General features: G+C 47.4%; 1 protein-coding gene across 4 annotated transcripts in view; it reads right to left on the bottom strand.

Moving 5' to 3' along the window:
- The window catches only part of PLPP4 (phospholipid phosphatase 4), a 187554-nt gene that overhangs the window by 48429 nt on the left and 122350 nt on the right, over window positions 1-16775 (bottom strand). For 2 of the 4 annotated variants that reach the window (XM_060033530.1, XM_060033529.1), the window contains exons 3-5: window positions 15176-15266; window positions 10307-10370; window positions 7853-7977 (exon numbers count right to left, since the gene is read on the bottom strand). The exons of 1 other annotated variant lie outside the window; for it this stretch is intronic. In XM_060033530.1, coding sequence (XP_059889513.1) covers window positions 7853-7977; window positions 10307-10370; window positions 15176-15266 — 280 coding nt within the window. Of the gene's footprint in view, window positions 1-7852; window positions 7978-10306; window positions 10371-15175; window positions 15267-16775 lie in introns of those variants that run through there. One more of the 4 variants, XM_060033531.1, reaches the window with a different exon arrangement.

Consider the following 16775-nt stretch of genomic DNA (forward strand, 5'->3'; position numbering starts at 1 on the left):
AAACACAGTCAAAAAGAACCCTACGAAAACCACTGTCATCCCAGGTGAGTGTGCACATGCCCAAAGGCATGCTCCACGTGCCTCTGAGGAGCCACGTCACACTGAGGCTTCACACAGTAGGGTAAACAGGCTTCACTAAAATAACCCAACCAGTCACTAAACAAACAAATAAGCAAACAGCAAAAACAAGCCCCAGAATGAGGAATGATCAGTACCCACAACTGCTCCAATATATTACCCAAACTACCCAATTTCCAAAAACAACAAGAACAAAATTATGAGACATGCAAAGAAACAGAAAGTCTTACTTGTACTCAGGAGGAGAAAGCTTACTGCTTGTAAGAGAAACCAAGAACACCATTCCCCACCAAGACAATGTTGCCCCCAAGGGGACAAAAATTGGTTCTTGGGGAGATGAGAAAATCTTAGCTAGTACAATTGTTTGTAGTCCTCCAGAGGGCTACCGTACATAAACAAATATACAATCTACCTGTGGAATTACTATTTCATGGTAGAGAAGAGAAACTGGGCGGGGGGCGGGGGGAAGCCTGCCTATAAAATGAGGAAGGGTGATAATGAATAAAAGATTGAGGAACATCGTCCTACAAAGAGGTCTGATTCTTCTTAAAGCAGTCATTGCCTCCAAGGGCTGGGCATGCCCAAAGCAGGTCTTTCCAGCATTCAGGGGAGTCTTCATTTGAACGATGAAAGAGCTGCAAAATAAGTGCAGTTGCTTCCCAGAACCTCGGAAACCGTCTTGGAAGTTTGAGATAAAGGACAATACAAAATTAGGAAGAAAGCCAGGAGAGGCTCTTGCCAAGTCTGATGCATCCCTTGACATGATGGTGAATCTGGAAGCTTTCACTTCTCAGTTAGAAGACAAACCACACCAATGGAACTGACCTCAGACAAATGACCAGCAATTTGTGCTGGTTGAACCAATGACTCAAAGCAGCCCATGCCATTTTATACCATTTTTTTAAAGAAGAAGCAGCTTCCCATCTACCAGCAAAAACCCTGTATAGCAATTTCATTTCATTAAAAGATGCAAAACAAACAAATCCTGCAATGTCTTCTGCTCTCCTATTTCCTGTTTCTTTACGCAAAAGCCTGCCTAACCTCTCCAAAAACCAGCTGGTTTATAATAGTAAATATTCATGCTTGATGGAATTAAACCTGGCTGCTTAGTGCAGATGATATCTTATGATAATTTCTCAATCCAGAGTTACAACCCGTTTAGATTTGTTCCACAAAAGCAAACTCCCGGACACTCAGCCTACAAAGACCCTTTGGTGTACGCACTCCACTCTCAAGGACTCCGTCATCAAAGTAACGCTGAGGTTGCATGAGAATCTTCTAACATATGGTGCCCCTGCAACTATTAGGTATTAGGGCATCATGATGGTATTTCTGAATTTAAAATGATAGGGGAAGGAAGGAACAATAGCGTGATGACTAATTTTATGTGTCACCTTGGCTAGGTCACAGTGCCCAGATGTTTGGTCAAACACCGGTCTGGAAGTTGCTCTGAAGATATTTTTTAGCTATGATGAGCGTTTACGATCCGTTGACTTAGTAAAGGAGCTCACCCTCCATGATGTAGGTGGGTCTCATCCAATCATTTAAAGGCCTTAGGAACAAAGACTGAGGTTTCCCAAGTGAGAAATTCTACCTCAAGGCTACAACAGAGAAATCCTACCCAAATTTCCAGTCTGCCGGCCTGCCTTACAAATTTCAGACGCGCCAGCCCTCACAATCTTGTGAGCCAGTTCCTTAAAATGATTCTTCCTCTTCCTCTCTCTCTATACATATACCCTATTGGTTCTGTTTCTCTGGAGAACCGTGACTAATGCAAATAGGGAAACAAATTCTATCTTAAATGGAGCTAGAAGCACCTCAACTGCACCCCACAATACATGAGGATGGGAAGCAGCTGGCAGAGTGGGGGAAAGGCGCACCTCCACGCCTGCGGACAGTGGCGCTGATGAGAAGCGCTAACTCACCAGGCAGGGCCCTGCAAAGCTTTGAACCGGTACCGCAGGAGGCAGGGGTGAGACGTGGGCTGGACAGCGAAGTAGCTGGCAAGTCCCCAGAGAGCGGTTAAACTCTCCAGGTCCCCACCCTATCCTCAAACCAGGAAACTGTCACCTCCCCAACCTTTGAAGGAGGCAGAAGATTTAACCATTCAAGGCTCTGGGCTCGGAAAAAGCAGGCAAGTAGAAAACAGGGCTGAACAATCAGACCGAAAACAGGGGCCTGAGGGAAGGTCTGCAAGGTGACCTGTGAGAAACCAAGTCCCTGGGCTTGGCTTCCAGAATGCCAGGTTCATGTACACCTGGCCAGAGACAGGGAAGGGGCATGCCTCCTCCAGGGAATAGAACGGCCTTTAAGTAAAGGCCAGATGCTAACACTCAGGGTCAACCAGTTCACTCCCCACCCACCCTTCAGTGAAGTCCACTTAATGGGCTCTGTCCAGTTAGCTTCAGTGCTCCCACGTTAAATAAGAACATCCAGCCAAAGCAGATATTTAAGGAAAGCGAGATACCAAAGAACATGCAGATGAAGAGAAGGTGAGAGCAGATGGTACCTGCAGACAAAGAAGAAAGACACTGTACTTATGACAAAAGAACCCGACGTTATATTTTTTTAAATCAGAGTTCAGGAAAGAGCTTTTGGGAATTAAGAATATAAAAATCATAATAAATTCAATAGCAGGGCTGGTAAATAAAATTTTTTAAATCTCCTAGAGAGATGAACAAAAAGACAAAGACAATAGGAAATAAAATTAAAAGATGAAATCAACTCAGGAGATTCAGTATCTGCCTAATACAGGATCCAGAGAAAAGAAATAGGGAATATAGAGGGAGGTACACAAAGTTACAAAATAAAAGGACCCATTGAGAGACCAGAACAGTAAATACAAAGAAAAAAGTCCCAGGAAGGCACATCATTGTGAAACTTCAGATGACCAGAGCTAAAGGCTCCTGAGACGTTCCAGAGAGAGAAAGAGAAAAGCAAAATGAAAGCAGGGAATGTCATTGGGTCTCTCTGAAGCACACGGTAAACTAGAATCCTGCACAGAACTGATTTTCAACCTAGAATTCTACACTCAGCTAGAAAATAGAATAAAGACACTTCAAACATAAATGACCCAAAACACCTAGCTCATGCGTACTCTCCTGGGAAATGACAGGAGAAAGAGCTTGTCCTGCAGAGGCTTTCCCTGTTCCCCAACTGGAATTCCCAGCTCCCCGATCCCAGAGCACTGTGTTAAAGCACCTTGTATTTGCCCTGGCCCCAAACAGCACATGGCCACGTCTGAGCATCCTGTACCCTCCCCAAGTGCAAGCCTGTACCTGTAAAACACTAAGTACTCAAGAAGAACCTGTTAAATCACCATGGGCCAGATACGCCTTGAAATTTTGTCTGTCATTTAAAGAATGCATCCCACAAGCACTGATTAGCCCATAAATGCCCACCTTTTATACGATAATGGACTTGTTTTAAAATGAAACATCTATGTGCACAATTCAGGAGCACTGGTCTTGCTTTAGTAAAGCCTTTTTTTCAGACGTTAGTTTATTAGAGCAGTTTTAGGTTCACAGCAAATTTTAAAAGGTACAGAGACCTCCCATAGACTCCCAGCCCCTATACATACAACGCCTCCCTCATTAGCAACGTCCTCCAGCAGCTCTTGCAATTGATGAGCCTACACTGACACGTCATAATCACCTAACGCCCACGGTTTATATTAGGCTTCGGTCTCGGTGTTGTACATTCTATGCGTTTCAACAAATGTATCCTGGCAGGCATCCACCATTACAGTGTCATACAGAGTAGTTTCACTGCCCTAAAAATCCTCTGTGTTCTGCCTATTCGTCCCTCCCCCACTGGGACCCCTGTGGTAATGCTTTTTAATACTATTTGTTTGGAGTATGGGCAACATGTTTGCAGTTCTGTGGGCCAGGTCTCTCTGCAGCCACTCAACTCTGCCACTGTAAAGTAAATGCCTCCATAAACAACACGTAAATGATGGGCATCTCTGTGCACCAGTAACACTTTTATTCACCAAACAGGCAGCCCACATGCTGTCATCTGCCGACACCTGGACACAGTATCACTTTATTCATTCCCACCATTTTATAGAAAAGAAGTTTCTTAATAGCTTGACTTGGCAATAATAAGGTTTTTTGGTTTTGTTTTTGTTTTCAATTTTTCTCTCTGAAATCTATCCTCTTTCTGGAAGTTGAAACAACACCCAATCAAAAGCTGAGATGGTATGCTGACAGACAATCCCCTTTTCAGAACATCCCTGCTCTGAAGCCACATTGCCCTTCTCCACTTTAAACCCCAAGCTTCTCAAAACTCGGAAGGAAATCACTCGCTCTTTGAAACTGATCTCCGCGTTTCCAGCAAGCGGCTTAGGTTGCCTCACAGAGCAAGTCCCAGGGCGTGGCTACCACAGGGACGTGCCATTTGCTGAAAGTCTGGCACGTGAGCCCTTCAGGGCAGTGCCGTTGGACTGCTTACGGTAAACTGAGAACAAGATCTTTTGTTTCCAAAAGTAATCAACGTTTGTTCTTGCGTTCAAAGAAAACCAGCTGTTCTGCAGAACAACATGTGGACCTCAACGACCCTCCAGTCACCAATTACCCGTGAAGAGAACAGAAGCAAACCCACGTTTACCTAGAATGGGGAGTTCGTCTCCGGAGATCCCTTGGTCTAGAGCCCCTGTGTCCACTCCCCCAAATGCAACCCACGAAGTTGATTTTACTGAAGGGAGAAAGAGTGTGCATACAAAATGCGAGTCCACTGAGGTCGCCCCCTCTGAGGCCTGCCACCTCTCCGAGGAGCAAAGAGTCACACCAACCACTAGGCTTCCTTTCAGCTACAATAAGAGATCCAGGAAACAGCGCTGGTGGTTTTTCTAAGTGGACACGGCAGCTCCCTGCAAGGCAACCTCTGACCTGTCATAAAAGAGCAAGAGAGCAGATGAAAATACTCACCAAAGCCTAGAGACTGGGGAGGATTCTGTGTCTGGCAAGTAGTAAAAATCTGTAACATTATAAGTACATCTTAAGCAAGAGATAGTAATAGCCTCTGTCAAAACACTTGTCCAGCACAGATGGGACATCAGCCCCGCATTCGACAAGGCAGCTGGTGGGCAGACTTGTCAGGAAACGCATCTGACAGGGAGGGTGTGCCTCTGAAAGAAACACTTCTGTGGGGCCTGCCCTCTACTCTTTGTGGTCCAGCAGTCTTCTAGCTTGAGTTAGTCACATAAGACCTATTTCCCTCCCAAGTTCAAATGCAACAGTAGCTACGAAATTGTGCTGCAGTCCTCAGTTAACAGTTTGAAAGCCAGGATTAAGGTTTTCCCACAGGGTTTCACTTCTTACTGCTTATAATTTTTGAAGCCCCTTGAAGCTCAGCACCGAGTCTTTGGGAGAACAGAACATGTCTTAAAACCATGGAGAACTTGAGTGACCCCACAGGATACAGATGGAGACCAGACAGAAGCGGACCCCAGGTGAATACCACCCCAGGTACCTCTAAACAATGCCAGCACAGGAATCCCTGACAGTAAGGAGATAGGAAATCAATACTGCAGACATTCCTCCAGCTGGCACCTACACTGCCTCCGAAACAGACTCACTTAAAACAAAACATGACTTCAGAGGCGAAGAACAAACTCGGACAGGAAGTGAATCCAAATGGATGCGTGACCTTAAACAGCGGGAGTGACTGGAGCACCCTACACCGTCATGCAGGCTGTGCCCCTGGCAACACTAACCTCAGAGGGCATTTTAGGAAGCATGCCCAGGAGTGTGCTTTCTCTCAGTCTCCCCCATGACTCCAAAGCCAATGTGTTCAATCTAAGGCTCCTTTTTCTTTTCTCAGCGCTGCTGTGACAAATTACCACAAACCTGGTGGCTGAAAATGAAAGAAATTTCTTCCCTCACAGTTCTGGAAGCCGGAAGTCTAAAATCAAGGTGTTGGCTGGGCCACGGTCCCTGTGAAGGCTCCGGGGGAGGCTCCTTCCCTGCCTCTTCCAGCTTCTGGTGGCTCCAGGTGCTCCCTGGCTTGTGGCTGCATCACTGCAATCACTGCCTCTGCCTTCACGTGGCCTTCTTCCTTGCATCTCTAAGTCTCAATGTTCTTCTGCCTTTCTCTTGTAGGGACATCTGTCATTGGACTTAGGGCCCACCCTAAAGCCAGGATGATCTCATCTCGAGATCCTTAACTTAATTACATCTGCAAAGACTTTTTCCCAAATAAGGTCACATTCACAGGTCCTGTGGGCTAGGACTTGGACATATCTTTTTGGGGGCCATTATTCAACCCACTAAAGTCTCCAGTAAACCAGAGGAGAAAATGAGTTATTTATTTAAATGCACGTGGGCTGTGAACACCCTGTTGTATTTAATCACCTAAAGCCCAAGACACTATCGTGTTAGAGGCTGGCATGAAGGTCGGCTAAGTGTCCTTGAACAAGTTGCTGAGTCCGTCTAAGCTTCACTGTCCCTGTACATAAAGTGGGGACAACCGGACCTGGCAGGGCTGTGGCACAGGCTGATGGAGATCCACTTAGACGGCCGGGCACCTCTATATTGTTGACAGGCCCTAATCTCTAATGACTCTGAGCAAAATGCTCAACAACCACTCTGCAGGAAAGGCCGTCCAGTTACTCCCTGATCCAGCCACTATCAGGTGTGTATCGGGTACTTAGAAAAAAGAGAAAAGATTAAGGTAACAGGCTCGCCAAAGCTAAACAACGATCAGACCTGTGGGGAATCAAGGACTCTGGGTCAGGAGAGCAGGCTGTCCTCTCCCAGGTGGTCACCTGTGGGCCTGGTTCCTCTCCAATGAGCCCAGAATCACCAACCTAAATATAAAGCCTGCACTGCCCGGGGACTCCCCAGGACACGCGCTGTGTCTCACTTATCTTTGTGTCCCCAGCACCTATCACAGTCAGTGCCCGGCACCTAAGTCACTCAGTAAACACTGATGGAACGAATGAAGACACACACCAGAACACTCTGAGAACCTCAGCCCTGAGACTAAACAATGCATGGATGACTGGGGTTTATTTGAAGCATGATACCAAGTACTTGACAGACACTGAATGGACTAAACAAGATAATGCACCTTTTTAACATCTGGGCCCGGCAGACGCCCCAGCAATGTCAGTGATGCCCATCTCTTAACCCTCACTCCAACCAATAGCGGAGGCCTTATTCCCACTTTACACAGCAGGAACTGAGGCACAGAGAGGTTAAGTCACAGAGCTAGGACCTGGCAGAGTCAGGATGTGTCACACTTTAAAGAGCTGTATGCTTTGCACTACACCACCCTGCACCTGATTCATGTTATTCTTTGCTTAAGGCTGGTCCCAGCTCACATACCCATAATCAGACTATATATTAGGGAGGGTGTACGTTCATTTATATATATATACACACATACATACTATATGTTGGTACACACACACACATACACTACCTTCATTGAAGGAGTAAACTAGAGAGAATACTGAGCTGAAAGGCATACGGTCCCAGGGAACCTGGTTAATTCCCTTGCACTGTTAAGTTCTGATTGGTACTGCCAAAGGGTAAAGTGTCACATGTCACACTCCGCCAAGTTCACAAAAGCAACATATACAATGTTTTGTAAACTCCAGAGCCTTGTCCTCAGGCTCATTATTTCCTATTAAATATCTTGTTTCTAAGCCAACCAGTGAAGAAAAGTGAACGGTGCTCGACCTTCGTGTATCAACTCTTTTCTCTCAACTCCCGAAGAAAGTGATGAGGAGACATGACCCAGGAATTAGTGGCCCAGCCACTGAACTTACAGGAGGAATGGATGCTGGGGAAGCTTTTGCGGCCCTCGGACACCAGATCGGGGTCACCTGTGCAGTGCATTTCCGAGTTCATCACTCCATCTGGAAAGCAGCGGTAAAAGAAATCGGGGCGAGGTCTACAAAAGACACCATGGACATTTTCAATATAAAACGCTGCCATCACAAACAAACCCCAAGCTAACCCCGCTGTCCCCTGCTGTCCTAGCTCCTCCTGCTGCCATCAACAGCGCAGCCCGCCCCGCCCCGAAGACACTATGGGCTTAGGCAAAGCTCAGGCTTTGGGGTCAGAGAGATCTGGGCTGGAACTCCCACTCTGCCACTTACTAGTTTTATGACCTTGGGAAGGTCATGTAGCCATCCCCCACCCCAGCCTCAGTTTCCACATCTGTAGAAAAGGGAGATCAATACCTACCCAAAGGTGAGGTCCTGCAGGTCAAGTGAGGTGACTTCCAGGAGCCACCTAAGCCCAGGGCCGGCGGAGTAGAGGGTAGTTCCTGCCTCCACCTATGGGTCCGCTACTCGGAGGCTGCTTCCAGGACCCAAGCCTCCAGGCTCCTCGTGGCCCTGTAGCTTGAATTTGGATGGCCAACTGCCTGCCCTTTCTTAAATAGCAGTCTCACTTAAGCTCACTGAAGAGGACCTGGAAGCCCAGCTCCAAGATGCAGAGCACACGGTCGCCAGGTCGGCACCTGGTCCAGGTCGGCACCTGGTCCAGGTTGCGGGGGAGGCTCTACAGGGAGGCGGTTACAAGCCGGCCCCGAGGCCGAGCCTCCTGCCACAATCACGGATAACGTGTACTGAGTACGTACTGCATACCAGACCCAGCACTAAGCACCGCCCATGGGTGCATGTTTTTTTAAATTTTATTTCCTTTTAAAATTTTTATTGGAGTATAGTTGCTTTGCAATGTTGTGTTAGTGTCTGTTGTACAGTAAAGTGAATCAGTTACATGTATACATAGATTCCCCTCTTTTACATGTCCTTCCCAGTGAGGTCAGCACAGAGCACTGAGTAGAGCCCCCTGTGCTAAACGGTAGGTTCTCATTAGTTATCTATTTTATACATAGTGGTGTATATAAGTCAACCCCCACCTCCCAATTCGTCCCACCCCTCTTTCCCCCTTGGTAACCGAAAGTTTGCTCTCTACATCTGTGACTCTATGTGTCATACGATTCTTATGACAACCCTGGGGCAGGCCCTCGGACCTCCTTCATTTCACAGGTGCGAAAATGAAGGCTCAGAAAGATTACACTACTGCCCAAGGTCACACACAACCAGTAAGTGGCAAAGACAAGCTCTGAACCCCAGCAATTGGATTCTTGTGCCTACACAGCTCACCCCACGCTTGTCCACCTCACTCAAGTGTGGACTCTCACACAGATGTGTGATGGTGAATTACTTCACATTAATTCAACTAACCTTTGCCGAATGCCTGCCGTGGACAAGGTCTTGCTAGCACTGTAAACACAATCCCCCTTTTCTGTACGTACTGGGTTACAGTTCACACAGACTGACTCACTGGTCCTCCAGCTCTGGGATCTGGGCCCAATAACAATCTATCGATATCTGTAACATACCAATTATCAGTAATCTACCAGAACTGCTGGCTTACTGTCTCTCCCCTATGTGGCTAGTGTTCCTCCAAGTGTGGCTATTCACCTACTGAACCAGAACCTCAGAGCGGACATGGCCTGGGAATCGGCATTTTATCAGGCCCCACAGCAACTCTAAGCCTGGAAAGTTGCAAGGACACTGCAGCCCCAAGCCACGCACTGCGCAATCTGTATCCCTCTTCTGCCCCCGCGATGCCTGGCCAGCACCACGCACCAAGTATTTACATGATCACTGATACTGAGCTTCCAAGAGGGGAACCAACCTGTCCAGGGCCAACAGCCAGGCAGGGCCAAGGTCAGGTCCTGAATTCGGGTCTTTTGACGGTTCATCTCTACAGAGATTAGCTCACTGCCAGAGCGGCTGAGGGAGGAGGCAAGATAAATGGACAAGAGAAATCACTTCCCAGGGGAGTAAGAGAAATGGGCCATGAGCCAAAGCTCAAACGCCAATCCAGGTTTCTTATTCCAAAGAGAACGATAAGGAAGAAAGCTTATTTATTTTTTGGAGGCCCAAACTGGCAAGTGAGTGGGTGTCTGGTGAGGCCCTGGAACATCAGTGGATGGACCAGAGATGCCAGCAGTGGGCTTTGGTCCACAAGAAAGTATAGTCGGTGGATACCGCTTTACTATTGATGCCCTGCTTTCTGAAATACTGAGTTCGTAATTCAAAGGAGAGGAAAGATCTGTGCTGAGGACAGAAATCTCAGAAGGACGATAACTTAAGGGAAAACCAGAAGAGCTCAAATTTGTCCCATCCAGTGTCCTGCGGCCAAGGCTCCTACGTAGAAAACCCTGAGAATCAGTCACTATTTGTTTCTTTTTTGGAACTTACCTTCCCACTATTAATTTAATAGTGTTTGTGCAGACTCCATTCAAAGCAAGAGCCAAGGACACGGCTACAAAACAAAACCAACAGACAGAAAAATAACCAACGGGCTCGCAAATCAAAACCATCGTCATCATCGTTATCATCATCGTCACCATCACCTCTGTTCCATCATACTACTGTTTAATTTATGACCACAGAAATATGAGCGAATACTCTAAAAAAGGGAGGCAAGTTTGAGCAGCTAAAGGAAAATGTAATTAGAACAGGACTTTGGAGAGTGACTCATAAAATTCCAAGCCCCTGTGACATGAAATTGATCTCTCCTCCTTGAATGAAATTTTCAATATCACTGAGAAGCCCATCTATCATCTTCTGGCCTGATAGGAACAGATTTAATAGGACAGCATGTAGAATCCCTTCTACTGGTAGCAAGAAACATAACTTTTTTATTTCCTTCTGGCAATCTTCTCAGACACAATTCTAATCAGAGCAGCTGCTGGAATCCTACTGCAAGTAGGACGTGCCCACTCAGCTGTCACCTCCTTGTTGACCCGCGTCTCCTGCTGACGGCTCTCCACTTGTTATCAAACAAATCACCGTTTCCGAGAAGGTGAAGTGTCCCCAAAACCTCGTTCGCTTTTGAAAAGATTTGCCCAGGTGGTGCTTCCTGCCACCTAAAACAGTAGGCATTTCTGGATTACATCCTTTAAAAATAGGCAGCACAGGGACTTTCTCCCAGCAGCTTGGAAGGACTTTGCTGGATGAAGCACAGATCGTCCAAAGCGTGCAGATGAAATGAGTCATGGAGCTTTCCCTGCAAGGACCCTGCACCTCTCTCCTGTGTTTATCAAGACTGCACAAAAGGCAAGTCAATGCGATGGAAGGCCAAATGCTTTGCATAAGCAATAAAAACCTATTGATGCCCCGTTCCATTGCTTTGTTGAATAATAAAGCATATGAGTTACGATTTCCCTTTGGCAAGTATTAACTGTTCAATACTAGCTGAGATTTACGTAAGAAAATAGCAGCGGAGGGCCATTTTCGGAAGGGAGCTGCCTGGAGCAATTCATGGTCATCAAGGGAGACAAATGTGTTATTCTACAAACGGAAAGTACTGTGAACCGTCAACAGTCACCAAGGGCACAGGCCACTGAGGTGGAGACAGAACCCACCTGCTTTTAACAAGTCATGGGAAGCAAAGAGAACGGGAGGGACCAGTTCAAATGAACACCTTTGTCAAAGGGAAACTAATCCCCTAAGTGCGGGATGGGCAGCAGTGCCATATCTGACTGTGGCAGCAAAGGAGGGATGGGCCACCGGGGTGGAGAGCAGAGCATGCGTCAGCAGCGCGGCACCACCTTTAAAATACCGAGCACGCAACTGGGGTATATAAACTGGAAGCAAGAGTGGGGGGACTTGGAGAGATATGATTACATTCTGCACGCACAGACCCTTCCTTCCTAAAACGCTGGCTTCCCTTCTTTCTCACAAGCTCACAGCACTGCTGAGAGGTCTCCTTTGCAGAGAGGAGGGAAAATTCCCTGGGCCATCTTCACTGCAGAATTCTCCCACAGCTACGACAATTAACAGGCTGTGAAATAGCCCTGAGATGACAGGGGCTTTTCTTCTCAGGGCTAGTCCAGCGGGCTCACTGTTGTGTTTTCCCAGAGGGGCCAGACTCCCTCGTATCCTGGTCCTAGCATGGCCTCTGCACAGAGGAGGTCTCTGGGAACAAGCATCACTAGCTGATCTCCCAATGCCCTTGGGGAACTTCAGAGACTGCTACACCAGTCCAGAAACACCATACGCGTCCTCAACCTCTGCACCGGCCGGATTTACTGGAGCACAGAGCAGTTCTCTGCAAAGCTTCAAGTAGCTGAGCTAGAAAATGTGTGGATGTGATATAAGCACCAACAGCTGGCAGCTTCACTCTCTGATCCAAAAGCCTGAAGGAGACAGAAGAGAGTGGGGATCTGCAACGACAGTACTTAGGGTGGGAGTCATTGCAGCCTTCCGGAAGTGAAATGAACTGATTATTATGTTCATCTGAATAGCACAACCCCCAGGGGGACCAAGATAGGGGACCTCTCACTGATACCAGAGGGAAGGCTGGGCTGAGATTAGATGTGTGACAGGCTGGCCAAGCGGGAAATGAATGGCGCCAATCATGGGGGCAGGGGGTGGCTTGTTGATTAACAATAACCCAGTGGGCCTGGTTCCTAAGGGCTGTGTTTACAGCATCCCACAGCACTGCGGGCTTGAGAGAAGAGTCAGAAAGACAAGCCAGACTGTGTCTGATAAAGAAATTCAAAGCAGTGTGTCATGTGAGTTGGCCTGCAAGTGGCCTATATGGAGGGCACTCCTGCTTACAGGCACCCCAGAGGATTAAGAGGGGCTTTTGTTGTTGTTATTTTTGGTGTTGGGAATTCAGCACCACAGTCCTTCCAAAACAGGGTTCTCCAATTTACAGACCTGGCTGTTCTGCAGCCAGATCCCTTAGAGCCCGATGCTGGGCGGGGCAGGCCTCACTTGTCCAAGAGCAGATGCACAAGGGGGGCTGCTGTGGACAGGCGGATCAGGGGAGCTCTGGGGGTTCGGGTCTGCTGAAGATGCCTGGCTAAAGAAGGGACCTCAGCACTAAACCACCCTCACTGAGAAAGTCCTGCATCCCAGGTAACGGTGGAAAAGCTACACCTAGTTTTCTGTCCTTGGTTTTTAAAGATCACTCTCCCCACCCACTACTTCCACGGCTTCCTAAAAGCAGCAATTTAAAACAAACTGTGTACAATGGGAGGTTCTTCATCATTTTTACAAGGCAGGCTCTCATTTATCTAGGCAAACAGAACATCCAATAACTCCGCCTTCTCTGTTAACATATAGGAGGCCGGGTATGGGGTGCAATTTTGAGATGTCATCCTAAGGGAGATTTAGCAGAGAATGAAAGGTCTAGGGAAAGTAACTGTAAGCTATTCACTGCCATAACAACAGCCCAGCTCCAAGAGCGGGCAGTAAATTATAACCATAACCATGAAAGACAGTTCCTACCCACAGTCACATATCTCGGGACTCCGCGTCAAGGGAGCGACTAGAATGACAAGTGAAGCAGAGGGATTTCCAGGTCAACTGAGAGGGCTCCTGAAGGGACATTCGGGGGACCACAGTGATATCTGTCCAGATGCTCGAGCTCCATGTGGGAGGGCACCTACGCCCTTCCTGGAAAACCTGACCTTTCCACCACCTCAGCTGTGGAGACAGAGACCATGTGATGACCAAAGCATCAACCCGCACTTAAGCAGCCAGGGGTCCACACCTGACTTCAGGGAAGGCATCCACAGGCTGGCCAGAGACTCGGGACTTTTGTGTCCAGGCTTTTTGAGAAATGAGTCGAGCCAGAGTCTCCACCTGGGAAGTCTAGACCACGAGATGCAGTGAAACTTCGAGGTGGCACTGGAGCTGAACGGTCATACAGGGGTGGGCCAGGGGCACCCACCACTGCGAGCCCAAACCTCACACAGACCAAAGGTGCAGGCAGCAGAAACGACGTCCAGACAGGGGACTGAGGCAGGGAGTGAGAGGAGAGGAAGGGCACATCGCAGAGAGGAGGGGCCGTGAGGTGGCAGGGGCGCCTCCACCCCTCGTGGCCTGGATACCAATTCCGTCCCCACGAGGCTCCTCTGTCCTTCTGCTCCCTATTCCTGGATGTCTGTGAGATTGCTTGTTATAGCCCTGTAAGCAAACCTCTAACTTATTTGATGTAATTTCAGAGGAATTCTGTTCTTTTCAACTAGACAGAGCCTAACCAAAGCCTGATTATGTAAGAATGTTCCCTGTCCCTTTACTGCTCTGCATTCCCTAGATCTCACCCTCACCCTCCTTCCCTTACAAAGAACAAGGGAGACCATGTTTCGCTACATTTTCATTTCCTCAAAGCTCAGTAATTAACAAACATAACCTTTACTTAAGAATCTCATATTTCCAGATTTACTACCTAACTGAATGGTGAGCCTATACAACACACCAACAAACACAATGTGTGTGACGGACGGGTTGGGTAAATTTAACGTGTCATGTCAAAAAATAAACCTAATTCAGTTTTCCCAACCATCAAAAAGCTAAAAACCTGGCCTCCAGGTGGTTTATTTTGGTTGCTAAACAAGCCAACTAGTTTTGCTTTCTCTCAATGCTGTCATTTACTCAGTCTTTTGATTAAGATGCAGATCAGAAAAAACATGGGTTTAACCCTAAAAATGTCAGCCTCATGTCACGTGCAGATATGGCTCAGCCTGGGGAGAACTGAAAACAATGGTGTTATAATCAATGGCAAAGACTGGAGCATTCTTCACATAATAACAGTTGATTAACTGCCCAAATGTCCCCAAACTGAAGAAGAGTTATGGAGTTTGTTTCCAGTTTATATTATATTTTACATCTGCTTTTGCACATTTTTGCCTCTAGCCAATGGTGATTGGTCAAGGAGTCTGTGGTTGACTTTTGAATTGCCCTTAAATATGGGCCTATTAGCCACAAATGTGGGGTTGGACAGTCAGTGGTGACAAAGTTTCAGATTCACTTTCCCTTACAGCCAAGAGCTGCCCTTCTGGTGTGCCGGGGAAGCACAGAGCTCTGATGGGGAGTCTGACACTCACTTTCAGCACAAGGGACAGCGGCAATGGGCTGACCCTGAAGACAGGGTACTTAAACCACCCGTGCACGGGTTCTTCTTAGGGGTAAAAGTTTACCTTGTCTTGTGTTTCCAAACTTAATTTGATGAAGAGAAAAATCAGCTGGGTGCAACTGAGACTTTCAAAATCTAGCAACCTAAATAATTAAGTTCAGCCCCATCCCTTAAAGCAGGAACTGTGAATACTCTACCTAGGAAGGCTTCCTTAATTTCAGTCTTGTCTGTTCGCCGGATAATTTTCACCACACAAATAACAGCCAGGGGTGTGAGGAAAGAAATTGCCTGGAAGAAATAACAAAGAATCCCTTATGAGGACAGCAGTTTGCTATCAGAGGGCTGATTGATAACTAGTTCCAGTTAGCTTCGTTTAGACTCACTAGTTGAATGATCTTACTGAACTCCTGACCTCAAACGAAGAAGGATTTATATCTATACTTAGAGACTCCACAGACCTGAAAAATCAGAGGTCTGATTATGGGTTATAACTGATTTGTAATTGCTGGGAGCCACGTTTTAAGTGGTGGCTTTTTTTTTTTCGGTACGTGGGCCTCTCACTGTTGTGGCCTCTCCCGTTGCGGAGCACAGGCTCCGGACGCGCAGGCTCAGTAGTTGTGGCTCACGGGCCCAGCCGCTCCGCAGCATGCGGGATCCTCCCGGACCGGGGCACGAACTCGTGTCCCCTGCATCGGCAGGCGGACTCTCAACCACTGCGCCACCCGGGAAGCCCCAAGTGGTGGCTTTTTAAACAGAAAAGACCAGTCCATAAGTATACTGACTCATCTTTGCCAGTAACCCTCCTCCCGTCCTCCCCTGCAGAGGCGCGGAAGAACCCTTGGCCTCCATCCTCAGCTCCCTGGCAACATGGGAGCACATGGGACTTGCTTAGAGTCGCCTGATTCATTCCCCTTTGGTGTTCTTTTGTCGAATATTCATTTCCACTGCAAAGCAGAGGTTAGTCCTTTTCCATGAAGTCTCTCCTCTTCCCTTCCTCCACCCCTTTTCTTCCCCTGGACCAAAGCACTTGGGAGTGCAGTAAGCGCTTAATGAACCAAGCTGGTGGGATTCAGATGCAAGCGACACTCACTACTGAACCTTCTATGAGGCAGGAACTATGTTTGGGTACCGTCAGGTACTGGAGTCTCTTAAATCCTCACGCTGGCTTTGTGACAGTTCCTTGCCAGGCTTGGGGACTACATGATGTGCCCAAGGACACACAGCTGGTGAGCAGCAAGGCCAAGCTTTGGAGGTCAGGTTTTCTGCCTCTCATGTCTAATCTTTAGTCAGCATTCTATAATTAGTACATTGTTTTCAACATTCCAACAATCAAAAAAAAGGTATTTATGTTATTTCCTTATGACTATAACGTCTCAGGATAACAATCAAAAGGGATTAAATATCTCACAAATCTACAGTTGGCTCACAGATGGTGGTGGGAGCGGTGAGGTGTGTCACTATTAACCAAACAGCGTTCCCGCTTTGGGAAATCTCCACCTGGGCTCTGATCGGTGTCACTCTGGAGAGGGGCTTTCCAAGACTAAGGCATGGCTAGAAGATACTCTCCTTCTTTAAAAAACAGAATTCATCCAAATGCACAGTCTTTCAAAATAATTTCGGAGGCCCTGCACACTTGCTACAGCCAGACTGCCAGAGCTCAAAGCATCTTGGGAGCTCCTCTTTGGGAGCTGTCTTCAGAGCCAGTTCCTGAGACGTGAAAACGCTTCTCCTTACTGGCTGGTTTCTTTCTGAGCACAAATGGTAGTAACCGGCTTGATGAGCCTCCTTATCGGCAGT

This window comes from Delphinus delphis, chromosome 16, assembly GCF_949987515.2.
Source record: "Delphinus delphis chromosome 16, mDelDel1.2, whole genome shotgun sequence".
Lineage (NCBI taxonomy): Eukaryota > Metazoa > Chordata > Mammalia > Artiodactyla > Delphinidae > Delphinus > Delphinus delphis.